Source organism: Mytilus edulis, chromosome 3, assembly GCF_963676685.1.
Source record: "Mytilus edulis chromosome 3, xbMytEdul2.2, whole genome shotgun sequence".
NCBI classification, from domain to species: Eukaryota; Metazoa; Mollusca; class Bivalvia; order Mytilida; family Mytilidae; genus Mytilus; species Mytilus edulis.
Window position 1 is genome coordinate 56,237,474 of NC_092346.1, and position 23,071 is coordinate 56,260,544.

Genomic DNA, 23,071 nt, shown 5'->3' on the forward strand with positions numbered 1-23,071 from the left:
GATACATTTCCCATTTCCATTCTCAAATTAGTATAAGTATTACTTAGTTAGTATAAATAGAGACGCTATATGAACACTAAAAGGTGGCCATGTTTTGTGTAAATAAACAAATATATATTCTCGCAATTTGTATTCTACATATAATAGCAGTGGTCTTTAATTGTGTTAAGTGGTCAGGTTATCAGAATGTATGTTTATATATATATATGTTTTGATATGCTACAAATAGCAATCATTAAAATCTGGGACTATTATACTAACGTTAGTAATAGTCCGAGTTAAAATCAACAATATAATCATTTATAAAATTCTGATCAATTCTGAGAAAAAACGGAAGAGTTCCTGTTAATTTAAGATAAGAATAGATAAAATTAGCCTCACAGCACAAGCACAAGACGCGTACGAATACATTCTTACAGCATGCCTCTCGCTGAATTGTAGTGAAATGTGATCTCATAGTGCTGTCAGTAATGGCATAAATGGAATACATCATTAACAATCAGAAATTAAAAACATGGACGCACAGAAATTCTTAGCAACCACCGTTTTTATTATTTTTAATAGCATCTTAATTGCAAAGGTAAGAAACATTTTGTTCTGTTAAATTGTAAGCTGCCGGCATGAATTACCAATAATCTGACCTTGATTCCATCGTGGAAATGTGTAAATAACGAGATGAAGGTGATCTGTGAACATAGTGAACACGTATTGATATGTTCTATCAATATCATTACATGATAATAGTGAAGATAAAATCAACTTCATCATTGATGATGCTAAGCAATTTATTCGTAAATTATAATCTGTAATTTTCTCATTTTTGGCAGATAAGTTATTATTTACATGGAATACTCACTTGTCAATGGGTTAAAAATTTAATTAGATTTGTAAAAGTAATTTTAGAAATCAATAACATTATTGTACACAAAACCATTTGTATTCTCATTGTTTTCCAATATGTAATTATTTATTCTGGAAGGGAATAAAATCTACTTTATAGCATGCAAGCATCTGCTACTGATTGTATGGCAGCATTGACAATAATGTATCTACGTCACAGATTCAGTACAATATAAATATAGGAAATATGTAATCATGGTCAGATTTCTCTTTTATTACCATGTAGACATCACAATATGTATCTGGCATAAAAATGGTCTTAAATTACAAAAATAGACTTATGTTAGTTGCAGAAGTAGTTTGTTGCATGTTTGTCTATGTACTGTTTTTTTTTTAATTTTGAGATTCTACCAGCCAATTAATAGGTAGAAAAACACACTATAAACAAACACACACACACACACACAGAAACTAAACATGCTTTAGAGTTTGACGCTATTTTTAGATCAAATGCATGCAGATTCAGATTCAATGTTTTATCATGCATGCTGAACAATTATCGTGTAAACAACACATCAACTCGATGCTTTTATTTTGAACTAAATGATAAAGGATTAAGGCGTTTCTAACGTTCCCTCAGAAATCATAATCTATTGATTATCAAAAAGATTTCTATAATATATATTTAGTGTTTTGATCTCAGACCATCAAAAGCCTACCAGAAAGTGAACGGAAAATATAGAAAAACAAAACTTTGGCCTACATTGACAAAAGATATAATATAAAAAAGATGTGGTATGATTGCCAATGAGACAACTATCCACAAAAGACCAAAATGGCACATACATTAACAACTATAGGTCACCGTACGGCTTTCAACAATGAGCAAAGCCCATACCGCATAGTCAGCTATAAAAGGCCCCGATAAGACAATGTAAAACAATTCAAACGAGAAAACTAACGGCCTTATTTATGTAAAAAAAATGAAACATATTACATATACAATTTTATTAGTTAAATATATATGTTATTAGGCTGTTAAATTTCTATTTTGCATGTCGGGCCTTTTACAGCCGAATATACGGTATGAGAGTTTCTCGTTGGTGAATGTCGTACGATTGTCTATAATTGCTATTTAAACATCCATTTCATTAGAACTTTGGTGAATAGTTCATACCACATCTCATTAATTTAATATTATGCAGTTATTTTGCACCATAGCATTAGTGCTACGAGATGCGGCATTCTACGTTTCGAAAAAAAAATTCTCGTCAATAGTGAAGGGATTTGGCTTTTTTAATACTGTAAAGAACAATTACCCTGATTAGATATTGAAACAAAATATGTTTTCAAAAAGAATCTATGGCTACGTGACAAATAACATGGATTTTTCACATCCCTACTTAATTCTTACTTTTGCTGATAATTAATCATTATTGAATATTTTCACAATACACGGTCAAAGTTCTCTGTATTATAAGACATTCTCGCTTTGGAATTCGGAGTCACTCACCTATGAAACACAAAGCCATACAGACACAGGAAACGGAATAAACTTCATCAGTAACAAATTTGTAAATAAAATAAATAAAAATATTTACGCTTGAGATATAAGAAAAACAAATACAAAAGGGCCTTATAAGAAAACAGTAAAACTCATCTAAGGTTGACTTCATCTGAGACAGTATGTTGTGTACAAGGACAACCCAATAATTTTGAGATGTTTAAAAAAAAAATACAAACGGTTTTTTTTTAAGTTTGTTGGTAAATTTTACATATTAATATTGATGTGTGCCGAAAATTTTGAACAAACCTATAAATTTTATGTATCTTATATTCATTTCACAGGGAGAAAAACTGATTGTATCGACATTAATTGTAAGTATGCAAAATTATTATACACGATAGGTGAACGGGTAGTAAAAAATACATAATATGTTCAGTACTGTTTATCATATATCAGTAAGTTGTTCATTACGGAATAAAGGCTACAGAATATTTGTTCCAACAGGAACATATATCATTGTTTATAACAAAGTTTCCAGTTGAACTTCTGTTAGGTGGAACAAATATGCGTTGATAGGGTTATATAATAACTCAGCCTTTTTATATTGTTTTCAGATGTTTATCATAATTTCAATGCTTGAGCACAAAGCAAGCAAGCAAACCAAACCTTTAATTTGCTGGCAAAAGGTTTTAAACAGCTGTTAAACTTTTAATTTATACAGACAAAAAAATATATCTTCATGAATAAAACAACACAAATAGTTATATATGCATGTCTGCGCTGTGATACGGGGACATGCAAGCACATTTATTTATCATAAAGTAGGGTTGTACATTACAGCCGATTGCATTGAGTGTGTAGTTAAAGGTAATATATTTGATAAGCTTGCTTGCTAGTTGAACCGGGAAGTCATTATTAGGTTAGCTTAACTACCCTCTTTTAAGAGTAGACTAGTCCGACAGATAATCTGTCTGTACGAGTAGGCTTCTTCGAAAGGAGGGTAGTATACCTAATAATGACTTCACGGTTCAGCTAGCAAGCTAGCTAACCAAAGATATTACCTTTACGTACACACTCAATGCAATCGGCTGTAAAGATCTTCAACCGTTCATTTGCCAGCTTGGTTATTGACAGAACTTTAAGATATTTGAATACAATATACGAATCAGAATTATATCATTTTAATAAACTATATAGTATTTTGGTTAAGCAGTGTTTAGCATTTAATGAATATTTTTTTTCTTAAACGTTTTTTTTTTCTTTTTATCATTTAGCAAGATCCCTATCTTATCAACAAAACAAAGTCAGGAAATGCACCAAAGTACGAAGGGTACATTAAAGATTTATTAGACAAATTATCAAAAGATGTAGGATTCACGTACGACTTCATATTTCCCGTTGATGGGGAGTATGGGATACAACTTCCGAATGGTACTTGGACTGGGACGATTAATGATATACAGTCAAAGGTAATAATACCCACGCAAACGAAATACGTTCGGTTATCAGTCAAAACGCAAGTCACGTGGGTAGAAATGTCTGCGGTTATTATAACTCCGGAATGCCCTCACGTTTGTCCGCTGTAAAAATCATAATCAGTATCGTCATCATAGTCCCTAAACGTAAAACTGTTGTTAAAATAGTACTAATCAATACCATAATATTTTTCTAAGTATGAGTGGGGACTCGATGGCCTAGTGCAGGCGCGGATCCAGCCATTTTAAAAAGGTGGGGTTCCCAACCCAGAGTAAAAAGGGGGGGGGGGGTTCCAACTATATGCTCCCAGTCAAATGCATTGATCGGCCGAAAAAAAGGGGGTTCCAACCCCCGGAACCCCCCCCCCCCCCCCTGAATCCGCCACTGGAGTGGTCTGAGTAGTCCAACTATTTAGTGCTATCTCACTATCCTGTCTACACTGAGGTTGTCAGTTCAATCCGTCACGTGACATGTTCAACTCCAATCTTAATTTAAGTTAGGATTGTCAGTTTTCTTACCGGGCACTCCAGCTTCCTCAACCAGTACACCGTCACCAAATAGCACAATAGGGCTGATATTAATGATAAGTTTTGGATATGTATATATATTGTTGCAAACAGTAAATTTTTTCTGATTGTTGCAATAGCATAAGGAGTTTTTGGATATTATAATATAAAAGTCATGTACAATTGGATGTTCCTTACCTCCAGGATAACATGCATCCAATCTTCAAATTTTAGTATAATGTAAACAGGTTTAACACCGCCTGTTTTATATTGTTTGCAGATGTCAATCTTAATTTCAATTTGAGCAAACATTAATTACAACTGAACTAAAGTATATTAGGAAATTTGCTCTAATACCCAATTTTTGTCTATTTTTAATAGCGTGCCACACTCTCTGCACTAACAGAAGCATTGAAGCAACACTTTATAATATATAATGACCCAGCAGCATTGTAAATCTAAATTTATAAATACAGGCTACAAACTAAATAACAAATTGAAAGAGTTGGTATTGCTTTGTTTCATAAAAAAGAATGGCCATTGTAGATACAAGTATCTTGTCTTTAGGGAGGGATAAATCCTACTTTGTGAAGGATCACGCTGATTCAAACAAAAAATTCTCTGAAACTGACATTATCAAGTTGCTTGATTTCTTGATTGATAACATATTTGTTACGTTCAGAGGACGTGTTTTTCAACAGACTGTCGGCATTCCAATGGGAACCAATTGTGCCCCTCTTCTTGCCGACTTGTTTCTTTATTGTTATGAGGCTGACTTCCTACAGGAACTTCTTATGAAGAAAGATAAGAAGTTAGCCATATCCTTTAACTTTACTCTCCGCTATGAGATGATGTTCTCTCACTAAATAAATAAAAAAATGGTGACTATGTTGAACGCATCTATCCAATCGAACTAGAGATAAAGGATACAACAGATACAGTTAAGTCGGCTTCATATCTTGACTTACATCTAGACATTGACAATGAGGGTCGGTTGAAAACATTTTTTTACGAAAAAATAGATGATTTTAGCTTTCCAATTGTGAACTTTCCATTTTTAAGTAGCAACATTCCAGCAGCACCTGCATACGGGGTATATATCTCCCAATTGATACGATATTCCCGTGCTTGTATTTCCTATCATGATTTTCTTGATAGAGGGTTGCTGCTCACAAGGAAGCTTTTAAACCAAGAGTTCCAAATGGTGAAGTTGAAATCATCCCTTCGTAAATTTTACGGACGCCATCACGAGTTGGTTGACCGTTATGAAATAACCGTTTCACAGATACTATCGGTTATGTTCCTTACGTCGTAACTACAATCCCATTCCCTTTCATGAATCTGATCTACCGAATTATACTATTTATCGGATATGTAATAACACGACGGGTGCCACATGTGGAGCAGGATTTGCTAACCCTTCCGGGGCACCTGAGATCACTCCTAGTTTTTGGTGGAGTTCGAGTGCTTATTCTTTAGTTTTCTATGTTGTGTCATGTGTACTATTGTTTGTCTCTTTGTCTTTATCATTTTTAGCCATGGCGTTGTCAGTTTATTTTCGATTTATGAGTTTGACTGTTCCTTTGGTATCTTTCGTCTCTCTTTTACATCTTTTTATCAATGGACGTTAACAAAGGCAAAAATATAACCCTCCATTACAGTCGATCCATTATGCAGAAAGTGAATAATTTAGTTGTGTTTAAATACTATTGTAGAGTCCCTTAGTACAGGTAGAACATATATATAGAATCGATTCTTTGGCTCAGTGGGTTAAAGGGGCACTAGCTGTCAAATTCATGGTCACCGATTTGACTCAAATTCTCATATTTGATTTATAACAATGTAAAACAGTTATCCAAACTATCAAAAGTCTAAAGACCTCTAAAATGAACAGTTTACAGAGCATGAGGTAGATGATATATAGGTTCGTTTCGTGTGTATTTTAGTCCAGACGCCATCTAATTAACTATCGATTTGACCTCAGATGACTATATAAACGATGTGAACATAAATAAAGATATGAATAGATTAAACCAACACGTGCAATTGGATTTTTAAGGGTCTGTTTGATTTTATTTTATAGATTTAAAATAGACGTTTCTCATTGTTTTTAACCGTATAAGAATGATTTTATGTGCATCGAATTAGTAATCAAATGATTTACCGTAGTTTCACTTTCATTGTTGACATTCTTTTTCTTTAAATAACCAGTACACGTACAATGCATGCGTTGTCAATCTCTAGCTAGGGGTTAAATTGAAGTTCACATGAATACGGATTTAAAGAGGTCGACTCATTCACTTGCAAGTGAAGAACTAATTATCAATGTTTCTTCGCGTAATTTGACAAAATTGAACCTTTTTGGCTGCAAAAAGCGAATTGTTATTTCACTATTTCACTTTCATTATTGATTGAACAGAAATAAATCAAACCGTTTTAGATTTTTTATATATCTCGTAGCCAGTGCCCCTTTAACGCACTGACTGTCACGCAGGCGACCGGGGTTCAAATCCCGGTGGTGACGATATGAATTTATAAAGTAGATACATGCTCTCCGGTTACACTATTATAGTTTATAATAGTCTTGAAATATTTGTCACTGAGCGACCGTGGCAAACAAACAAGACCCAATCTATTGTTAACGTAGTCTAATTAATATTTAGGTTCTTGTTTTTCTTTTTCTCCAATCATATTGTGCATAATATTGATGTAAAATGATGTCCTTTATGGGTTCTTGATTAGATTAATAAAATTCTTATCTTATCTTATCTTATCTTATCCAAAAAAAAAATTGCTGGATAATGCACCAAGAATAATTGTCTCATAACAGGCTTAAGTTTGATAGTAAGACCAATTATATTAACTTGAGACTTGTTTATATTCTAGTTTTCTACTCTAGAAACTTATTGAATATAAACGATATTTTTTTTTATTTCTAGTTCTAGTTCTCATATCAGTTTAAGTCTTTCATGCGGCTTTTTCATCTACAAGAAATTCTGATTTTGTGTAGAAAGAAGTTTTATCATAATATTTCTACACATGTATATAAAATAAAAATAAATGTTTTATTTACCTTTTTCAGAGAGCACAAATGATAGCAGGGTCATTGACTGTAACGTCTAAGCGTGCAGATGTTGTGGAATTTTCATATCCATTCCAAATTACAAACTTGGTTATGGTTCTTAGAAGACCGGACCAAGCAAGGTTACCGGTTATGGACCGGATAAAACGCATTTGGTCACCATTTGAATCAAGTGTGTGGCTTCTGACGATTGCTGCTTTCTTTGTCACCAGTTCTGCGATCTACGTTATTTCTTATTTTAATCCTTATGATTGGCGTAGATTGGCACGTGATGGAGAAGCAACCATTAGAGAAAGGGAATCATTCACTTGCATGAATTCTTTCTGGTTTTCTCTAAGTGCATTAACTCTTCAAGGTAATTAGTTCGTTATATTTCGTTTGTAATTTAGTAGATACAAAGCATTTCCATTTGCACTCTTAACACAAAAAGGACACCTTAATGACAATGAATTGAAAGAAATCTTAAATCTGAACAGAGACTGCAGAAACCTCCGATTTAGGCAAACAATATTGCCCGGAAGACTGGATAAGTTCATAAATATTTTCCCTGGTTAATATTGATAATGTCTACAATTGTTATACCGACCGGGAACACATTTTATTCGAGAAACACTTTCGTTTTGATGTAAAGTATTTTCCAAACGAGAAATAAAAATATAGGACCAATTTTCCCTGTATGTTTTTCACTGATTGACATGAATAAGGTTATAAGTCTGGACAATGATTTGTTCAACAACTTACATATTCCTTTAGATTCAAAACGTTAAAGTTTTTTCTGCCAAATAAACAACATTAAAATTTTGTACCATCGTTAGTCATATATAATTTGTTTTGCATGAAGAAACGATAGTTTATGCTTTGGATAATATTTTAATTGACAAGTTTTATGCAAGCCCACTTTATCAAGGTGTAAATAGTTGAGTATGCTATATAGTTCGGTACTAGTGTATCACTTGGTAACCTTCTTACTCTCCTTTTTCTAACTTTTCGTTTTTGTTTTATCAAACGTTTGGTAAATTTGTTATTACAGGGGAAATATGGAGAAGGCTATGGAGGTATAAATTATCAAAGTAATTTGATTGGTCGCAAATAAAGTTTACTGTTATCTCCATTCTAATGAAACTGACAGAAAACAACGTTAAAACACACATTTAAAATCTGTCATATGTCGTCTGCGCTTGCGCGTATTTTCATGGCATCAATTAGAAGATAACTGTATAGTATTTGAAGCTCCAACGGCATCAATTGGTGATTTATTGGTCGCAAATTAAGTTTACTGGCGTTAGCGGAGACAGTAAACGGGTATTTGCTACCATCAAATCACCTTTTAAGATCTTTTAATGCCGTGGAGCTTCAAATACAATATTGTTATCTCCGTTCTAATGGAACTGACAGAAAACTTGCAACGACAAATCATACATTTAAAATCTGCCATTCGTCGTTTGTTCTTGCGCGTACATTTTAAGTCATGGCATCAATTGTCATAAAAAATTTGTGACGTTATCCAATCAAATTGAACGTTACAAGCGACGTTGCATTGGAATTGTGAATTGATGCCATGAAAATTTGTGACGTTATCCAATCAAAATGAACGTTACAAACAATGTTAGTTTGTTTTTGATGACGCAAACAGCTCTATTGGTCAGATTGTTAACTTTCAAATAGATATGATAAAGCACTTACTGTAGGTACATCAATACATCTATGGTGTGTACGTTAGTTATGTCCTATGTTTGCTAAAGAAAAGTAGTAAAAATGTTTCAAGGCCTCTTTATTTTTATTATTGATTTCCTAAATATATCAACTAATTCATCTTGTAGGCTATGTCAGAAGTCCACGGTCATTAGGAGCCAGGGTAGTGGTAACTGTTTGGTGGATGTTTGTCATCGTTTTCGTATCGTGTTACATAAGTAAATTAACTGGTCTTCTACAAATACCTCCTAATGAAGAGGAGATTGAAGGATATATGAAGTTTCAAGGTCTTCGAGATGTCATTAATCGAGACATAAAGTTCATGGTCATAAGAGGTGGCGCTGTAGACGATCTGTTAAGGTATAACACGCAACAAGAACACATACAACGACTAGGCGCCGAACTTAAATCAGGTGGAAGCGGCGAATATGTCGACAATCTCAAGGAAGGGATAAAAAAGCTTGAAAATTATCCTTCCGGTAAAAAAGCTTATATCACCGAATCATTAATGGTGAAATATCAAACTCAGAGATATGGTTGTCAGTTTTACTTTGTAAACGAGAAAACAGTTAAAAGACAATATAGTTTAGCATTTCCAATCAACTCTACGTATACTAACATTATAGGACGATATATTCTACAATACCATGAAGAAGGGTACTTGGATTACTTAGAGAAGAAATGGTTTACAGGTTCATGTAACCAGTATGTATTTGAAGGAACTGATGAAAAATATAAAATTCAAGAATTTCATCCTTTAGATACCGCCTCGTTTTCAGGAGTACTTATTGTATTAGCTGCTGGAATATTGATTGGTGTTTTAGTCACTATAGTTGAATGCCTCATATTCAAATGGGCAGAATCGGTAAGTATGCACGGTCTCTTAACTATTATTTAGAGGATTTATGTGTAAACTGCTTTAGTATACTTAATATTTACCACATAGCCATAAAGACTTCCATACTCGTTCATGGGTGAGCAGTTTGTGTTTTTAACATGACTATTCAACACAATATTACTTGTAATGCAAGAAACCATATTCAAATCTTCTAAAAACAAAGATAATAGTTCTTTTTTAACATGCGTTTTAAAGAAAACGAAAAGTATTGTCAGTTGCACGGTTATTTACATTTAAACTACATGTATGTTGTCATGATTAGTATAATGAAGATATTAGTTAAACAAATTGTAATGAAAGCATATCGAAACTTTCCTGGAAAATATCCACTTTTTTTTCAAAAGTAAAAAAATCTTTGTTTCGATCAAGATTTTCAATTTTATTCATGAGTAGCCTGCATTTCAAAGATGTGTTAATGTTTTGTTAACAGATTTGTTGTAGCTTATGTTCGCTGAAAATGTGTGTTATTCGTATTATATTAAACTTATTCAAGATATACCGATTTGAGTACATTCTGTTTCTTTTGTAGGGTGATCCCGTGCACCATGAGCACGAACATCAAAAAGGATCAAACCCAGATGGCATACAGACAACTTCATCATTACTGGATCAGCAAAATGATCGATCTGACACCCAAGTATGATAAGTCCAAAAATAGATGACATAGATTGACTATGTGACAGTTTTGATAATTTTAAGAAGTATTGTGATGAGAATTTCTTAGAATAAGTATCCTGTGATATTTAAAAAGCGTTACACCAAATGAACATAACTTGTGTGCCTTATTCATTCAAAATATTACAACTTATCATTAGACGTTGTATTGTTCAGTTCAAATTTCGAACCACATTTATAAGCCATATAAACGCCTGACATTCTCACAACTTGATCATAGTCTTATTTTTATATGTGTGTATTTTTACAGAGTTTGCTACCTCTTTTTGTGTATCTAATTTATTTATCTATTTATTGAAATTGTTCTATGTTTTATTTGTATAACCATGTTTTTTTTTATTTGGATTCGTGTTTTTTTTTCTCTTTCACCTTAAAACGGATTTAATAATTGAGTATTAGTGTATAGATAAGACCTCTGCTATGGACATTCCATTATGTATTGTAAAGAGATATTTACCCAATATTTCCATGTATATGGCCATTGTTACGTAGTTTGTTAAATATAGTGCAATATTTATTCGACATATGTTCCTAATCTAGAAATAACTTGTAGAGTTTATAAATTTGTAGATTTATTTATACCTATATGCTAGTTTGCAGCGCAATTTCCTGATTTAACTATATGTTTACATACATCTGTATTAAGAATCTCAGAAAAAAACGTATATTTTTTGTTGCAACAAAAATATTGCTTTTAAGTATATATCTTCTTTTCAATATTTTTACATTTAGTACTAAAGTGTGTTTGTGTGGAAGTTTGTTTAATAAAATCCCAGAAAATAAATTGTTTGTGTTTATAAATCAAAATAAAATGTGTAACAGTTATTTAATTATTTATTTTACCTCAGAGCAAGGATAGAAAGGCCTGATAAATATTCCATGATATTCCTGGAAACAGACCGAATCGGTTTTGTTAGTGACATAACAGACAACAAAAACACAGCCGTTTTCCATAAACTGTGCATTGTGCACGAATACTGTTAGCATACGAAAATTTTATACTTTTAGCCGAAAAAATACCAGATAATACGACATTAAAATAACTCGAATCAAGCTCAAATAATTAACGAACTGGAAAAATTAGTGAGAAGGTACCTATAGGGTGCAATCATTTAAAACCACAAGTTTAAAAAGACAACAAACAAAATAAAAAAAACACGTCAAACATACCTTTCACAGAAAACTAAGCATAGAGCAACAAATAACCTACAAAAAGCCGGCAAGATTTGGAAATCGTCGGTATATTGGTATATGCCAACTCGATTTAAGACTTTGATCATAAAGAAACTACCATTGCCTCTTGTTTGTCTTGACCCATTTTTACATACATTAAATCCAATATATTCCAGAAACAAAGGTTGTTGACAAAACTTATATTTGAATTTACCATGGAGTGAATGATGAACAATTTTTCTTTAATATAAGCTTTTTAAAACAATCACAAATGAAATAATTACAAAATAAATTTAAAATAAAGTTTTAAGTATACTACATAATAAGTCTTATCAGTTGTAACAGTTTATAAAATCAGGAGCAAAAGATTTATAAATGGACACAAAAGAAGAGATAACAAGCACATGTTGTTGTTTTGTTTTTTTTTAGCTAAATGGGGAAAAGTGACCGTCGGAAGTTTGATTCGATATGTTGCGATATATTTATTCCCCAAGTTAATTCAGTGTTTGAAAAAAGGTAATTCATAATTACTCTCAAATATACTTAGACCGTTGGTTTTCCCGTTTGAATGCCGTTTTGCACTAGTCATTTGTTGGACCCTTAATAGCTTGCTGTTCGGTGTGAGCCAAGGCTCCTTGTAGAAGACTGTACTTTAACCTATAATGGTTTACTTTTACAAATTGTTACTTGGATAGAGAGTTCTCTCGTTGGCACTCATACCACATCTTCTTATATCTATTCATAAACCGTAAGACAAAAAGAAACGAAAAATAAAAACAGAAGTAACAAAAACCAGCACTCAATTTGTTTTTATAGTTGTATAACTCGGACCAGGATTGCTTTGAAATCTAACGGACTTTTTTAAAAGACTTGTTTTAGACCGTGGATCAAATGTCCGAGCATTTTAGGACTATACTTGTCCAACGATATTTTAGGAGTGTAATCGACTGCTCCAGATAGGTTCAGATGAAACAGTTTTAAAGAAAAATAAATAAATAAACAACACATTTTTATTATATAGAATCATATTCAAAACAGTGTGGCTGTGGCTATTGATTGACGACCTAAATTATCCCATTGACTGGGACAGATTGTGTGAATGTTTGTCTGTAACGACCACTGATCACTATATACTTTTTAATGACACTTAAACTGGGGTCACCAAAGGTTCTCAACACACAAATAAAGTTATTCGAAAAAATAATCAGGAATAACACGATGTTTTGATTTAAATCAATAATATAAATAAAAATATAAAGGTTATTCCTGATTAATTTTTCGAATTATTTTATTATTAAAGACGTTTAGAACCTATGATGACCTCACGGTTTAAATTCTATAATAAGTAAGTATACTGTAGTGAGCAGTGGTCTATACAGACATACGTTCACCTAATCTGTCCCAGTCAATGGGATAATTTAGGTCGTCAATCAATGTCCACAGCCACACTGTTATGAATATGATTCTATTTTATATTTTCAAAAAGGTTCTTTTTTCACATATTCAGGCAAAATTTGATTTGATGGTTGCCATGTCAACGGGCATAATACAGGGAAAATAAAGACAGAATTTTACTCATCTACCAAAGTTCTTATGATATAGGGCAAACACAATTACTTCTGTGACATGTCATGAATCACCTTCTGCATGATTTTACAAATACTCAGACTTTACGCACGGTACTGCGTCGCACGACGTAACATGTAGCCTATGCACTTCAAAGTAAAAATAATGCACCAAAGATAAACAGTATAGAAAAGATTAATTTATCTTTAAATACTGAACTATTATTTAAAATACACGAAGTAACTACAATCCTTATTTCTAGATTATAAACTGTGCATCTCTTGGTGTTTTGCAGATTTAGCTAATGAATTTCAGAAATATTCATTCTTATATTGTTAATTTGGTCCTTCGAATGTACAAATACATACGTATTTCACTAAGACTATCGAAAAGACAAACAAAGTCTATAATAATAGATAAAAGTCCTGAGTTTTGCCAATAGCTACATAACTATGATCTCTATTTTCAAATATACCTTCCGCTTTCTAGCCAAGGTTTCCGGTACATTGGCCTAAAATGTTAACATATAAAGGTATACAACTGTTTTTTAAATACAAAACCAATATCAAATTTATTGAAAAATAACAAGAAAAAGGTCATTATCTCATCGAAGAGAATCATTAACATCGAGTGAATTATCATCCACCGGGACAAATACATACATGCATGTTACAATTTGGAAATTAGTATGGCGTTCATTATCACTGAACTAGTATATATTTGTTTAGGGGTTAGCTGAAGGACGTCTCCGGGTGCGGGAATTTTTCGCTAAATTGAAGACCTGTTGGTGACCTTCTGCTGTTGTTTTTTTCTATGGTCGGGTTGTTGTCTCTTTGGCACATTCCCCATTTCCATTCTCAATTTTATTCTTCTTTGAATGAATGAAAACGAACGATATGATTTTACTGTGTGGAGTCTACAGATAAGTAAAAACCAACATGGGAGTGATTTCAACCTGGAACCGGTATTTCACATAATACATGCATAATAATGATTACAACTGTAGCATTATAAGACTGTTATGCGGACATATAAAAATATACTATTTAAAGCTTCTTGACTTATACCTTTGGCATAAACATGTAAAATAACAAATTTTAAAAATATAGATACAAATGTACGTCACATTAGTCTTAAAAATAACCATTATTCGATGTGGGCTAACTACTGTATAACATGGTTACTATTACATATGTGCACAGTAAAACCAAAACGCTCGGCAACAACTGGCAGGATCCGCACGTGGTTACAGCACTGTAATGAGAGAGAGAAAAACCATTCATATATTTTATTTAGTGAATTTTTGACTCTTCACATTGAATAATCCGCGAAGCGAATTATGTAAAATGTGAAGAGTCAAAATTAGTTTTATGGTTCAATAAAATCAAAATAAATTATTGCCATTCATTATAAATATATTTCTATCAAAAATAAGGCTCAAAGAACTTTTTATATATTATTTATATTAACAATGACAACGTACACACATGTTAGCGTATGAATACACAACGTAAGAGTGGGCGTGTCGCCATCAAAATTGATAACATTGAAAATAAAACTAATGATTTTAACCAATCAGAAGACAGTAAAAACACCAAATTTATTTATTTCAAGTTGATGAAAAGCGTTAAAACTTCATTTTACTGATCAGAGCTCGATCCAATTAAATTTCAATATAAGAAGGTGTTAATCTTCTTGACGATGTGAAGGGAGTGTATCAAGGTCTTCTATGTCATGCAGAGGCAAGAAGAGGATAGGTGAGGTGAGGTTTGATGAACATGTTAAATGAAAACCAAGACGCCACATTGCAGTGCAATGTAATACTTACTAACAAAAACCGAGACAGAAACATTTTTTTAAGCTTTGGGTTTGTCTAGTGCACGAGGGATACTTATAATGAATTAATGGACCACATCTTCTGTTTTCTGTTTCCATGTAGATGTCAAAGATGAGATAGACCAACTTATTTCCACTTATTGTTTTTTTCTTCTTAACACGTTCACACACGACCATACGCGCGTTTCGTCTACGGCATAAGACTCATCAGTGACGCAATGACTGATGACCTTAACTATTACTTTACCATGCATACTATTTTTTTCTTTTATTGGGAATCCATTACATTTAGGAAAATATTATAAATATTTATACTTTACCTTAAAGGTGGCATTAATTTCAGAATCTCTCCTTTCTGTTTCGTCAACATAAAAAGTTCACCTATAATCATAATGTTAAAACATATCATACTAAAAACTTCACGATCTACTGTTATACCAAAAACAAATTTTACAGAATTTGGTCCCTGTCAACCGTATCCTTATTTTCCAGTGTAAGTCAACATCTTTGTCCTTCATTCCGGGCGATCTACTTTGAAAAAAAATGTCTTCTGCATTAATTGCCAATTTGTTCTTGTCCCAAATATGTTTGAATAACTAAACATTGGATGTTTAGCAAACGCGAACCAGTCAATCAATCACACTTTCAAAACGTTTATGTTCTTAATGTCCTTTTTTTTCTTTTCTGCCATATTCATGTTTACCAAGGACGTATATTAGAAGGATAGGGAAGTCCCGATACCGCCTTGATAATATCCGAGAAGTGCCCCGTCCTTGATCAAACATATTCTTCACATAGGTTCTTGATTGAAAATAAATATAAATAAATTGTCCAGTCGTCAAAAGATACTTCATTTATTACAAAAAAGAAGAAAAAAACGCCAAATATAGATTTCGTGCGTCCGAAGCGTTTTTCGGGATTGACATCAGAAAGGCTCAACTGTTGTTGGGATGTACATGTACCCGGCCACGTCCACTAGTATTTTTGTCCATCTGATGCGTTAAGCTTTTTCAACTGATTTTTATAGTTAGTGCTTATGTTGTACTGTTATACCACTGCTCCAGGTTAGGGGAAGAGTTTGGATCCCGCTAACATGTTTAACACCGCCACATTATCTATACATGTATGCGCCTGTCCTAAGTCAGGAGCCTGTAATTCAGTGGTTGTCGTTTGTTTATGTATTACCTTTTTGTTTTTCGTACTTTTTTTGTACATAAATAAGGCCATCAGTTTTCTCGTTTGAATTGTTTAACATTGTCATTTCGGGGCCTTTTGTAGCTGACTATGCGGTTTGGGCTTTGCTCATTGATGAAATCCGTACGGTGACCTATAGTTGTTAATTTCTGTGTCATTTTGGTCTCTTGTGGAGTGTTATCTCATTGGCAACCATACCACATCTTCTTTTTTTTTTTTTTATATCAACTGCGCGAAATGTGAAAGCCGTGTATATATACTTGACCAGGTATATGAGCAATAGAGACATAAAACAAATAGCAAAAATTCCAACATGTTTAATAAACATCTAGAAGGCCACGATGAAAAGGCAATGCGAACTCAATATTGCTTTCGTTTTCTAATGTGTATCCATTTGTTATACTGTACATTTGATAGAATTATCAGCATTCTGTTTTCTTTTCAGTTGAATGTGTTTTTCTTTTTAAATTAGACTTAAGATAACGAATTCTTACCTTCACTGTCAGAACTTTTTAAAGTCTTTTATTGAACTTTTCACCCCTCCCCTGACAACCAATCAGACAATAACTTTAAACTAACAAAATTCATAAAATTACAGAAAACGTTTCGTGACAGCAAGAGCAATAATTCTGTTTTCTTTTCAGTTGAATGTGTTTTTCTTTTTAAATTAGCCTTAATTAAGATAACGAATTCTTACCTTCACCGTCAGTTGAAAATGATTGTAGAAATTTCCCCGGTTTGTCTCGGGCATCACATGGACATTTATTTTGTGCACATTGTGCCAAGTTATATTTACTATTGGACTCGTTCAGTTTTAATCTGAATAACTTTCTGCAACAATAATAAATAAAACAAAATCTTATTGCTGTACATAAAAGATTATATGTGAATACCTTTAAGAAACATTCTTTTGTAAATATTCAACATATATTACATTATACCCTTGAACTCTCCATATCAAAAATTTTCCTTGACTCTACTGTATCGCTTTATTTAATGTATGTTCATGTATATTCAAAATAAAGACGTTTTACTTGGTTTCCAAACTTTTGGCTCACAAGCTTTACAGAAACTCGCGCATTGCACGCCACACTGAAATGTTATCATTTGCTGACTTTTTTTCTTCAATCTATTTGATACATAACATTTGATGGAAATATGTTCACATAAAAAATATGTAAAATGAATAGATTTCAAACCAGAAAGTTCTTCCTTCAAATGAAAAAAAAATAATCCTAGACGTTGTCGACTACCTTTTCTTGTTGTTACGTTGGAAACTAGATATATGTTTAAAATATACGTTGCAGTTTTAATTTAAAATTAAATCCAAAATTATAATTTAAATAACTTATAATATTATGTTCTTTATTCACGGGGACATATCAATAGCATACTCTTGTCATTAACATAACATACCCAGAAACATAATCACCAAAAATGTACTGTCCAAAAAGACTTGAGAATGCCTTCCCCCTATAGACATATCCACCTACTACAGCATGTCCCATATCACCATGTGGGTAACTATATATAGGGCCCTCGTTATCTAAAAAACATTGAAGATCGAACAAGAGTTAACGATACAGTATAATACCATTAAAAACATAGAATTAAAAGGGGTACTGTTCACGAAAGGTCAATATCAACCCTACAATTTCATGAAATAAAAGTATAGTCATTATATATATTTGATGAACAAATATGCAAAAATACAGTCTGAATATGTTCATGCGTCTGTCTAAACTCAGGAACCTGGGCAGAATTTGTCTCTTGTCAAATACTAGTAATTTTTTTTTTATTTTGAAGTAATTGGTGAAGATCGAGGATCTTTGATAATTTTTGTCCAATATGTACATGTTTTCGGACTGTATGTTGACCTCTAGATACCTTCTGTGTAGTTGAGTTACTGTCTCATTTATAATTATATGAACAACGCATTTGCAAACCGCTTTAATTAAAATATAGATGTCTGATTACGTTATTCATATTCAACGCAAGTTATATAGATATAGATTATTGCACACTCGGAATGATTTTTACTAACATATGTCTTAATTTGGATAGAATTTCTTTCTTAACATCAAAAGCCAAATGCAAAAATAGATTTTTGAGAAGATATATTCGTTCCCTATATGCAATCTTTCGTAATGCGGGTTATTTTCGCGGAGTGAAAAAAATCGCTTATTTTCGCGGATAGAACAAAATCGCCAAAATAAATTCCGCCAATTTAAAAGATTTTTTAAAATATACCAACGTTTGAAATGCACTGGAAAAAAATATGGAATAATCAATGTCACAATTGAACATCAAAACCTCCAGAGCAAACAGTATGTCGAATATATGTTTGATTTATATAAGTTAGCATTTTAACTGAGAATGTCTTGTTTGTAACAAAGTTCAAACACAAGGATCCTTCTCCTTTAAACCAGTATGACATTTTCTGGTATGTGTTAACTAGAAATTTTGTATATACCTATTGTTTCATTTTTTGTTCTGTTAATTTTAGCAATAGAACCTTCAAAAATGTTCCATCCATAATTTTTTCCGGATTTAATCAAGTTTATTTCCTCTGTATCTGTATCACCAACATCACCACAATATAAATAACCAGTGCCTGTAAACAGAAAGTAAAAAACATTATTCTTTTTAAGATGTCGTCATACTATGCTGCTTATTAAAGATTATTTCTTTGAAAACTCGTTCAGTATTCCGTATACTATTATAATACTTTGCTGCATACTATTATAATATTTTGCTACAACGTGCATTGCATTTCCAGTTTTGACTGTTAGCTTATCAGCTACAGATGTCGGAATGTTAACAATATATATGTATCTATCTCGTTCTTTGCTGTTCTCTGTGTTTGAGTTATTCGTTTCAACATCCATATCGATGTTAGTATTTATTAATATAGGCATACGTACCAACTGTAAAACGAATTTAGATAAATACAGTTTTTGGTCAAGGTAGAAGTCCAATCAACTTGAAACTTATTACACATGTTCTCTATATGATTTTTCTAATTTTATGATCAAATTAGTGTTTTGACCCAAATTTCACGGTCCACTTAACATAGAAAATGAATGCCCGAGTGTGTTATGGACACATTTTTGGTTTGTACTGTCCTTGTGTTAATGCATTGTATGTGAGTTTTACATACCTTTATCAACACTACAGCGCCACATATTTCTGGCTCCTAGTGCGAAAATTTCTGATCTCCATGACGTGTTTTCAACGAAAGGATTGTTAGCAGGTATTGAGTAAAATAGAAGATGGTCATCCACTACTTCAGTCTCATCCACGTTGATTCGTAGTATTTTACCAAGTAGACTCGAACTACAAAAGAAAATGTTCTATAGTTGTATTCTTAATCGACAAAACATCTTGAAAAATGTACAGTTTGATTACAACAAAAAACTCTAAATTTTTAGGCAAAATCAAGATAAACGAGAAACACATGAAACTGGTCGATTATTGATTGCTTAACGTCCAGTGGCAAGTATTTCATGCACGTTTAGGAAAAAACAAATTAAAAATAAATACTTGAGGGAGGTCCTGTAATAGAAGTTGTCCTGGATGAAGGTCGGGGTAATTTGGACTGCCACTGGAAAGTGGAAATTTTGCATTGCAACGGATCACCTACTGACCCCTCAGATAGGTCCTACAAGGGTTCTTGTGACACACCTTAGATTTGGATTCTTAAATATAGTCTCTTCTTTTTTTAATTTCTTCGTGCGTGTTATACTTACTTTCTTATGGGTGAACTAGACATTTTTCTTCAATATTTCACATTTTATTGTACGATACAATATATTTGGCAAAATAACACAATTCTTCTCAATACTTATATGCAAATAACATAAGCATACCTGCTCTGAGCAAATGAAATATTTTTGTTGTCGAGTGATCCTCCATCTCCAATGGACACATACAATAATCCATCATTACCAAATAAAGCCTGTTGATATAAAAGGGTATCGAGTTATAGAGCGTCTATATGGCATATATAACTGGTAGTTTAGTTATTGTTTTACTAGTTAAACACGTAATAGAAATCAGTTATTCATGTGGTAGAGAGTTGACATGGGGTGATCATTGTCCAACTCCCGCATTTTTGTAATATTTTCACACTTCTAACTTTTTTCAAAGATCCCATATGTTTACTCCCTATTTCCTAAATTCCCATATGATTGTATGCTAGATTTAATGATTTACTGACAGTTAATAAGAAATGAGAGACGATGATACACTCCATAAGAGACCATAGAATACCCCCAAAATGTATACTAGTATTAAAAAAATTGGAGAAAAGGAAAGTATAGCCTCGAAAAGAAAGAAGAAAAATCCCTTAGTGAGTTTACAAAGACTCCAGAAACAACTATCCAACTACTTGAAAATCTTGACAGACGAAACCCCCAACTACAGATACATGCATACAAAATATGAACAAGATACTGGAACGGTTTCATTGATTTATTGTAATATCATGCCTCTTTCTGATCAAATGCTTTGATGCATATAACTTCTGTTATACTAAGAATAGAGTAGTATAGAATAGATCTTAAATCTTATATGCATGCATATATAACTATTGAAGGGTTTTACCATTGTGTCATGTTTTTTTGACAGAAAAATTGAATCAAAACTGTCTCAAAAATATGGACATTCCATATCAACCAAATGTAAGTTCTACATATGATATAATATCACAGTTCATGAAGTACAAAGAAGTTTTTTTTTCGATATACACACAAACCATTTGTTTCAAGAAAAAAAACTTTGTGTATCAAGAGAAAGGTTTTACCTTTCAAATATGTTGTAAAATTAAGTAGAAAATGCTGTAATACAGTCACATTTTAGTGAAAACAGGTGAAATTATCATATGTCATTCTTCATGATCACATTACATCAGTAAAACAGAAACATTTAACATTTTTTAAATGTTTACAAATATATATACCTGTCCACCATTCAATTTTTGGTTTGCCTGTTCAATAGCTAGAATAATATCTTCCTTCAATAGATCTGGTTGGATTTCAAGTTTTGAAACGACAGCATATTCTTTTCCATTGATTAGACGAATGCTATACGTAAAAATTAGTTTATTACTGTGAAATTGTGGATGCAAGGCAATACTAAGTAACCCTCTCTCGTCCCAAATATTGTTAGAGATGTGGACGTCATTTGTCAAATTGACTAAAGGTTTTGATTCTCTCTTCCAATCTTTTGAGTATATATGTACAACTCCGGTTTGTTGTGCCACATAATATTTTTCATTCACAGAATCATGTTCTACAAATACAGGACTATTGATATCGCCCACTAGTTTTTTTAAACAGTAACAATCTTCCGATTTACACATGGATTCCAATGTTACAATCAACACGATCAATATACGACGAAAACACATAAAATTCACGTCCATATTTGTTCTTAATGAAGAATACAACAACAATAATATAACAACAAATATCTGTAGTAAATATGAGAACTAGTACACCTGTCCACTGATCCGGATCTTACCTTGTCATAGAATATTACGCACTTATTAAATAAAGTCAACGAGATGTTAATCAATGATTAACTTTTTATCACAATCCTCTGTAATTGGAACAGCTGCTGTGTGGAATATCATAATCATATAGTCCTTCTAAAAAGACTTTTCAATAAATATAAGAACTAAACTTGAAGATTTTTTTCAGTAAACACGAACACCATGTTTAACACGCTAAAATGGTTTTTCTAATGAGTTCAATCCTGGTTCAACTAATATCACTTAAAAATTTAAGAGATTCTTTATTCCACTTGGTTGAGGAAAGATTACGAAACAATACCACCACATTGTATTTAATGTAATTTAAAACATTTGAATAAATCTGTAAAATAAGATATATATATATATGATATAAATACATGTACTTTCGTTTTAACATTACTGATAACGGTTCGTACGCTTTTAAATCAAGTCGTCATTATGCCTCTCAATTTCTTCTTAAGTGCAAACTTATATATCATATTAAAGTTTAACCGATGATGAATATATAATTTGCTGTGATCTACGTGTGCACTAATTTAACACGAAATGTTCTAATGTATAGGCTATATGGAATACTGAGCGGCCTCAATTTCTATTTCTGAAAGTTCGATTTTTATTATAATTGTTTAAGGGGGTCATATGCACCAAGGATTTGTATAGTCTCACTATACAAAGTTTTTTTTATTCATATGGGGCTATGCACCCTGTGAGTGTTGAATGAGTAAGAACACTTCTTGCATGTAAAAATCCTTGCATCCGCTCTCTTATGGTTGCATGATCTTATGATAGATTTACTAAATGACCTTTATTTTTCCTGAGTTTTATTCGAAATTTAGTATTGCACCATTCAACCCGGGCAATCTTCCTTGCAGAACATACATAGTATTTATTATTCATGTGTTCGTCCTGAAGATGAATGGAATATTTGCCAATGGACGTTAATCAAGCAACAATCAATGCGATATTTGATTCACATATATTTTTCTACTTTTAAACTATTTGCTGTAATTCTTTTTTGTGCCTTTATGGTGTTAGCCATTATCTTTTTATTGGTTGTGAACGTGAGTTTTCCGAAAGTTCATTGAACACT

General features: G+C 32.4%; 2 protein-coding genes across 2 annotated transcripts; one reads left to right on the forward strand and one right to left on the reverse strand.

The window, feature by feature from the left end:
• The first annotated feature begins 378 nt into the window (after nucleotides 1-378).
• LOC139516907 (glutamate receptor U1-like) lies at nucleotides 379-11,460 on the forward strand. Its single transcript, XM_071307335.1, has 6 exons — nucleotides 379-580; nucleotides 2,689-2,718; nucleotides 3,622-3,816; nucleotides 7,412-7,766; nucleotides 9,232-9,968; nucleotides 10,531-11,460. Exons 1-6 carry the CDS (start codon nucleotides 515-517, stop codon nucleotides 10,642-10,644), a joined length of 1,497 nt encoding a protein of 498 aa, XP_071163436.1. The 5' UTR covers nucleotides 379-514; the 3' UTR covers nucleotides 10,645-11,460.
• Nucleotides 11,461-13,825: 2,365 nt separating this feature from the next.
• Nucleotides 13,826-22,455, reverse strand: LOC139516908 (HHIP-like protein 1). The gene is made up of 8 exons (XM_071307336.1): nucleotides 21,406-22,455; nucleotides 20,315-20,403; nucleotides 19,606-19,781; nucleotides 18,919-19,059; nucleotides 17,862-17,991; nucleotides 17,143-17,276; nucleotides 15,572-15,632; nucleotides 13,826-14,669 (listed from the first exon to the last, which is right to left on the reverse strand). Exons 1-8 carry the CDS (start codon nucleotides 21,868-21,870, stop codon nucleotides 14,576-14,578), a joined length of 1,290 nt encoding a protein of 429 aa, XP_071163437.1. The 5' UTR covers nucleotides 21,871-22,455; the 3' UTR covers nucleotides 13,826-14,575.
• Between the last annotated feature and the right edge of the window lie 616 nt (nucleotides 22,456-23,071).

What these genes read in the sequence shown, in the direction of transcription:
- LOC139516908 (XM_071307336.1), bottom strand. Translation starts at nt 21,870, where the DNA reads ATGGACGTGAATTTTATGTGTTTTCGTCGTATATTGATCGTGTTGATT. An exon ending in ATTTCATTTGCTCAGAGCAG is followed by an intron (nt 19,782 to 20,314) that starts GTATGCTTATGT and finishes TTTCTTTTGTAG; the next exon opens with TTCGAGTCTACTTGGTAAAA. An exon ending in AAATTAATGCCACCTTTAAG is followed by an intron (nt 14,670 to 15,571) that starts GTAAAGTATAAA and finishes CTCTCATTACAG; the next exon opens with TGCTGTAACCACGTGCGGAT.
- LOC139516907 (XM_071307335.1), top strand. Translation starts at nt 515, where the DNA reads ATGGACGCACAGAAATTCTTAGCAACCACCGTTTTTATTATTTTTAAT. An exon ending in ATAGCATCTTAATTGCAAAG is followed by an intron (nt 581 to 2,688) that starts GTAAGAAACATT and finishes TTCATTTCACAG; the next exon opens with GGAGAAAAACTGATTGTATC. An exon ending in TGATTGTATCGACATTAATT is followed by an intron (nt 2,719 to 3,621) that starts GTAAGTATGCAA and finishes TTTATCATTTAG; the next exon opens with CAAGATCCCTATCTTATCAA.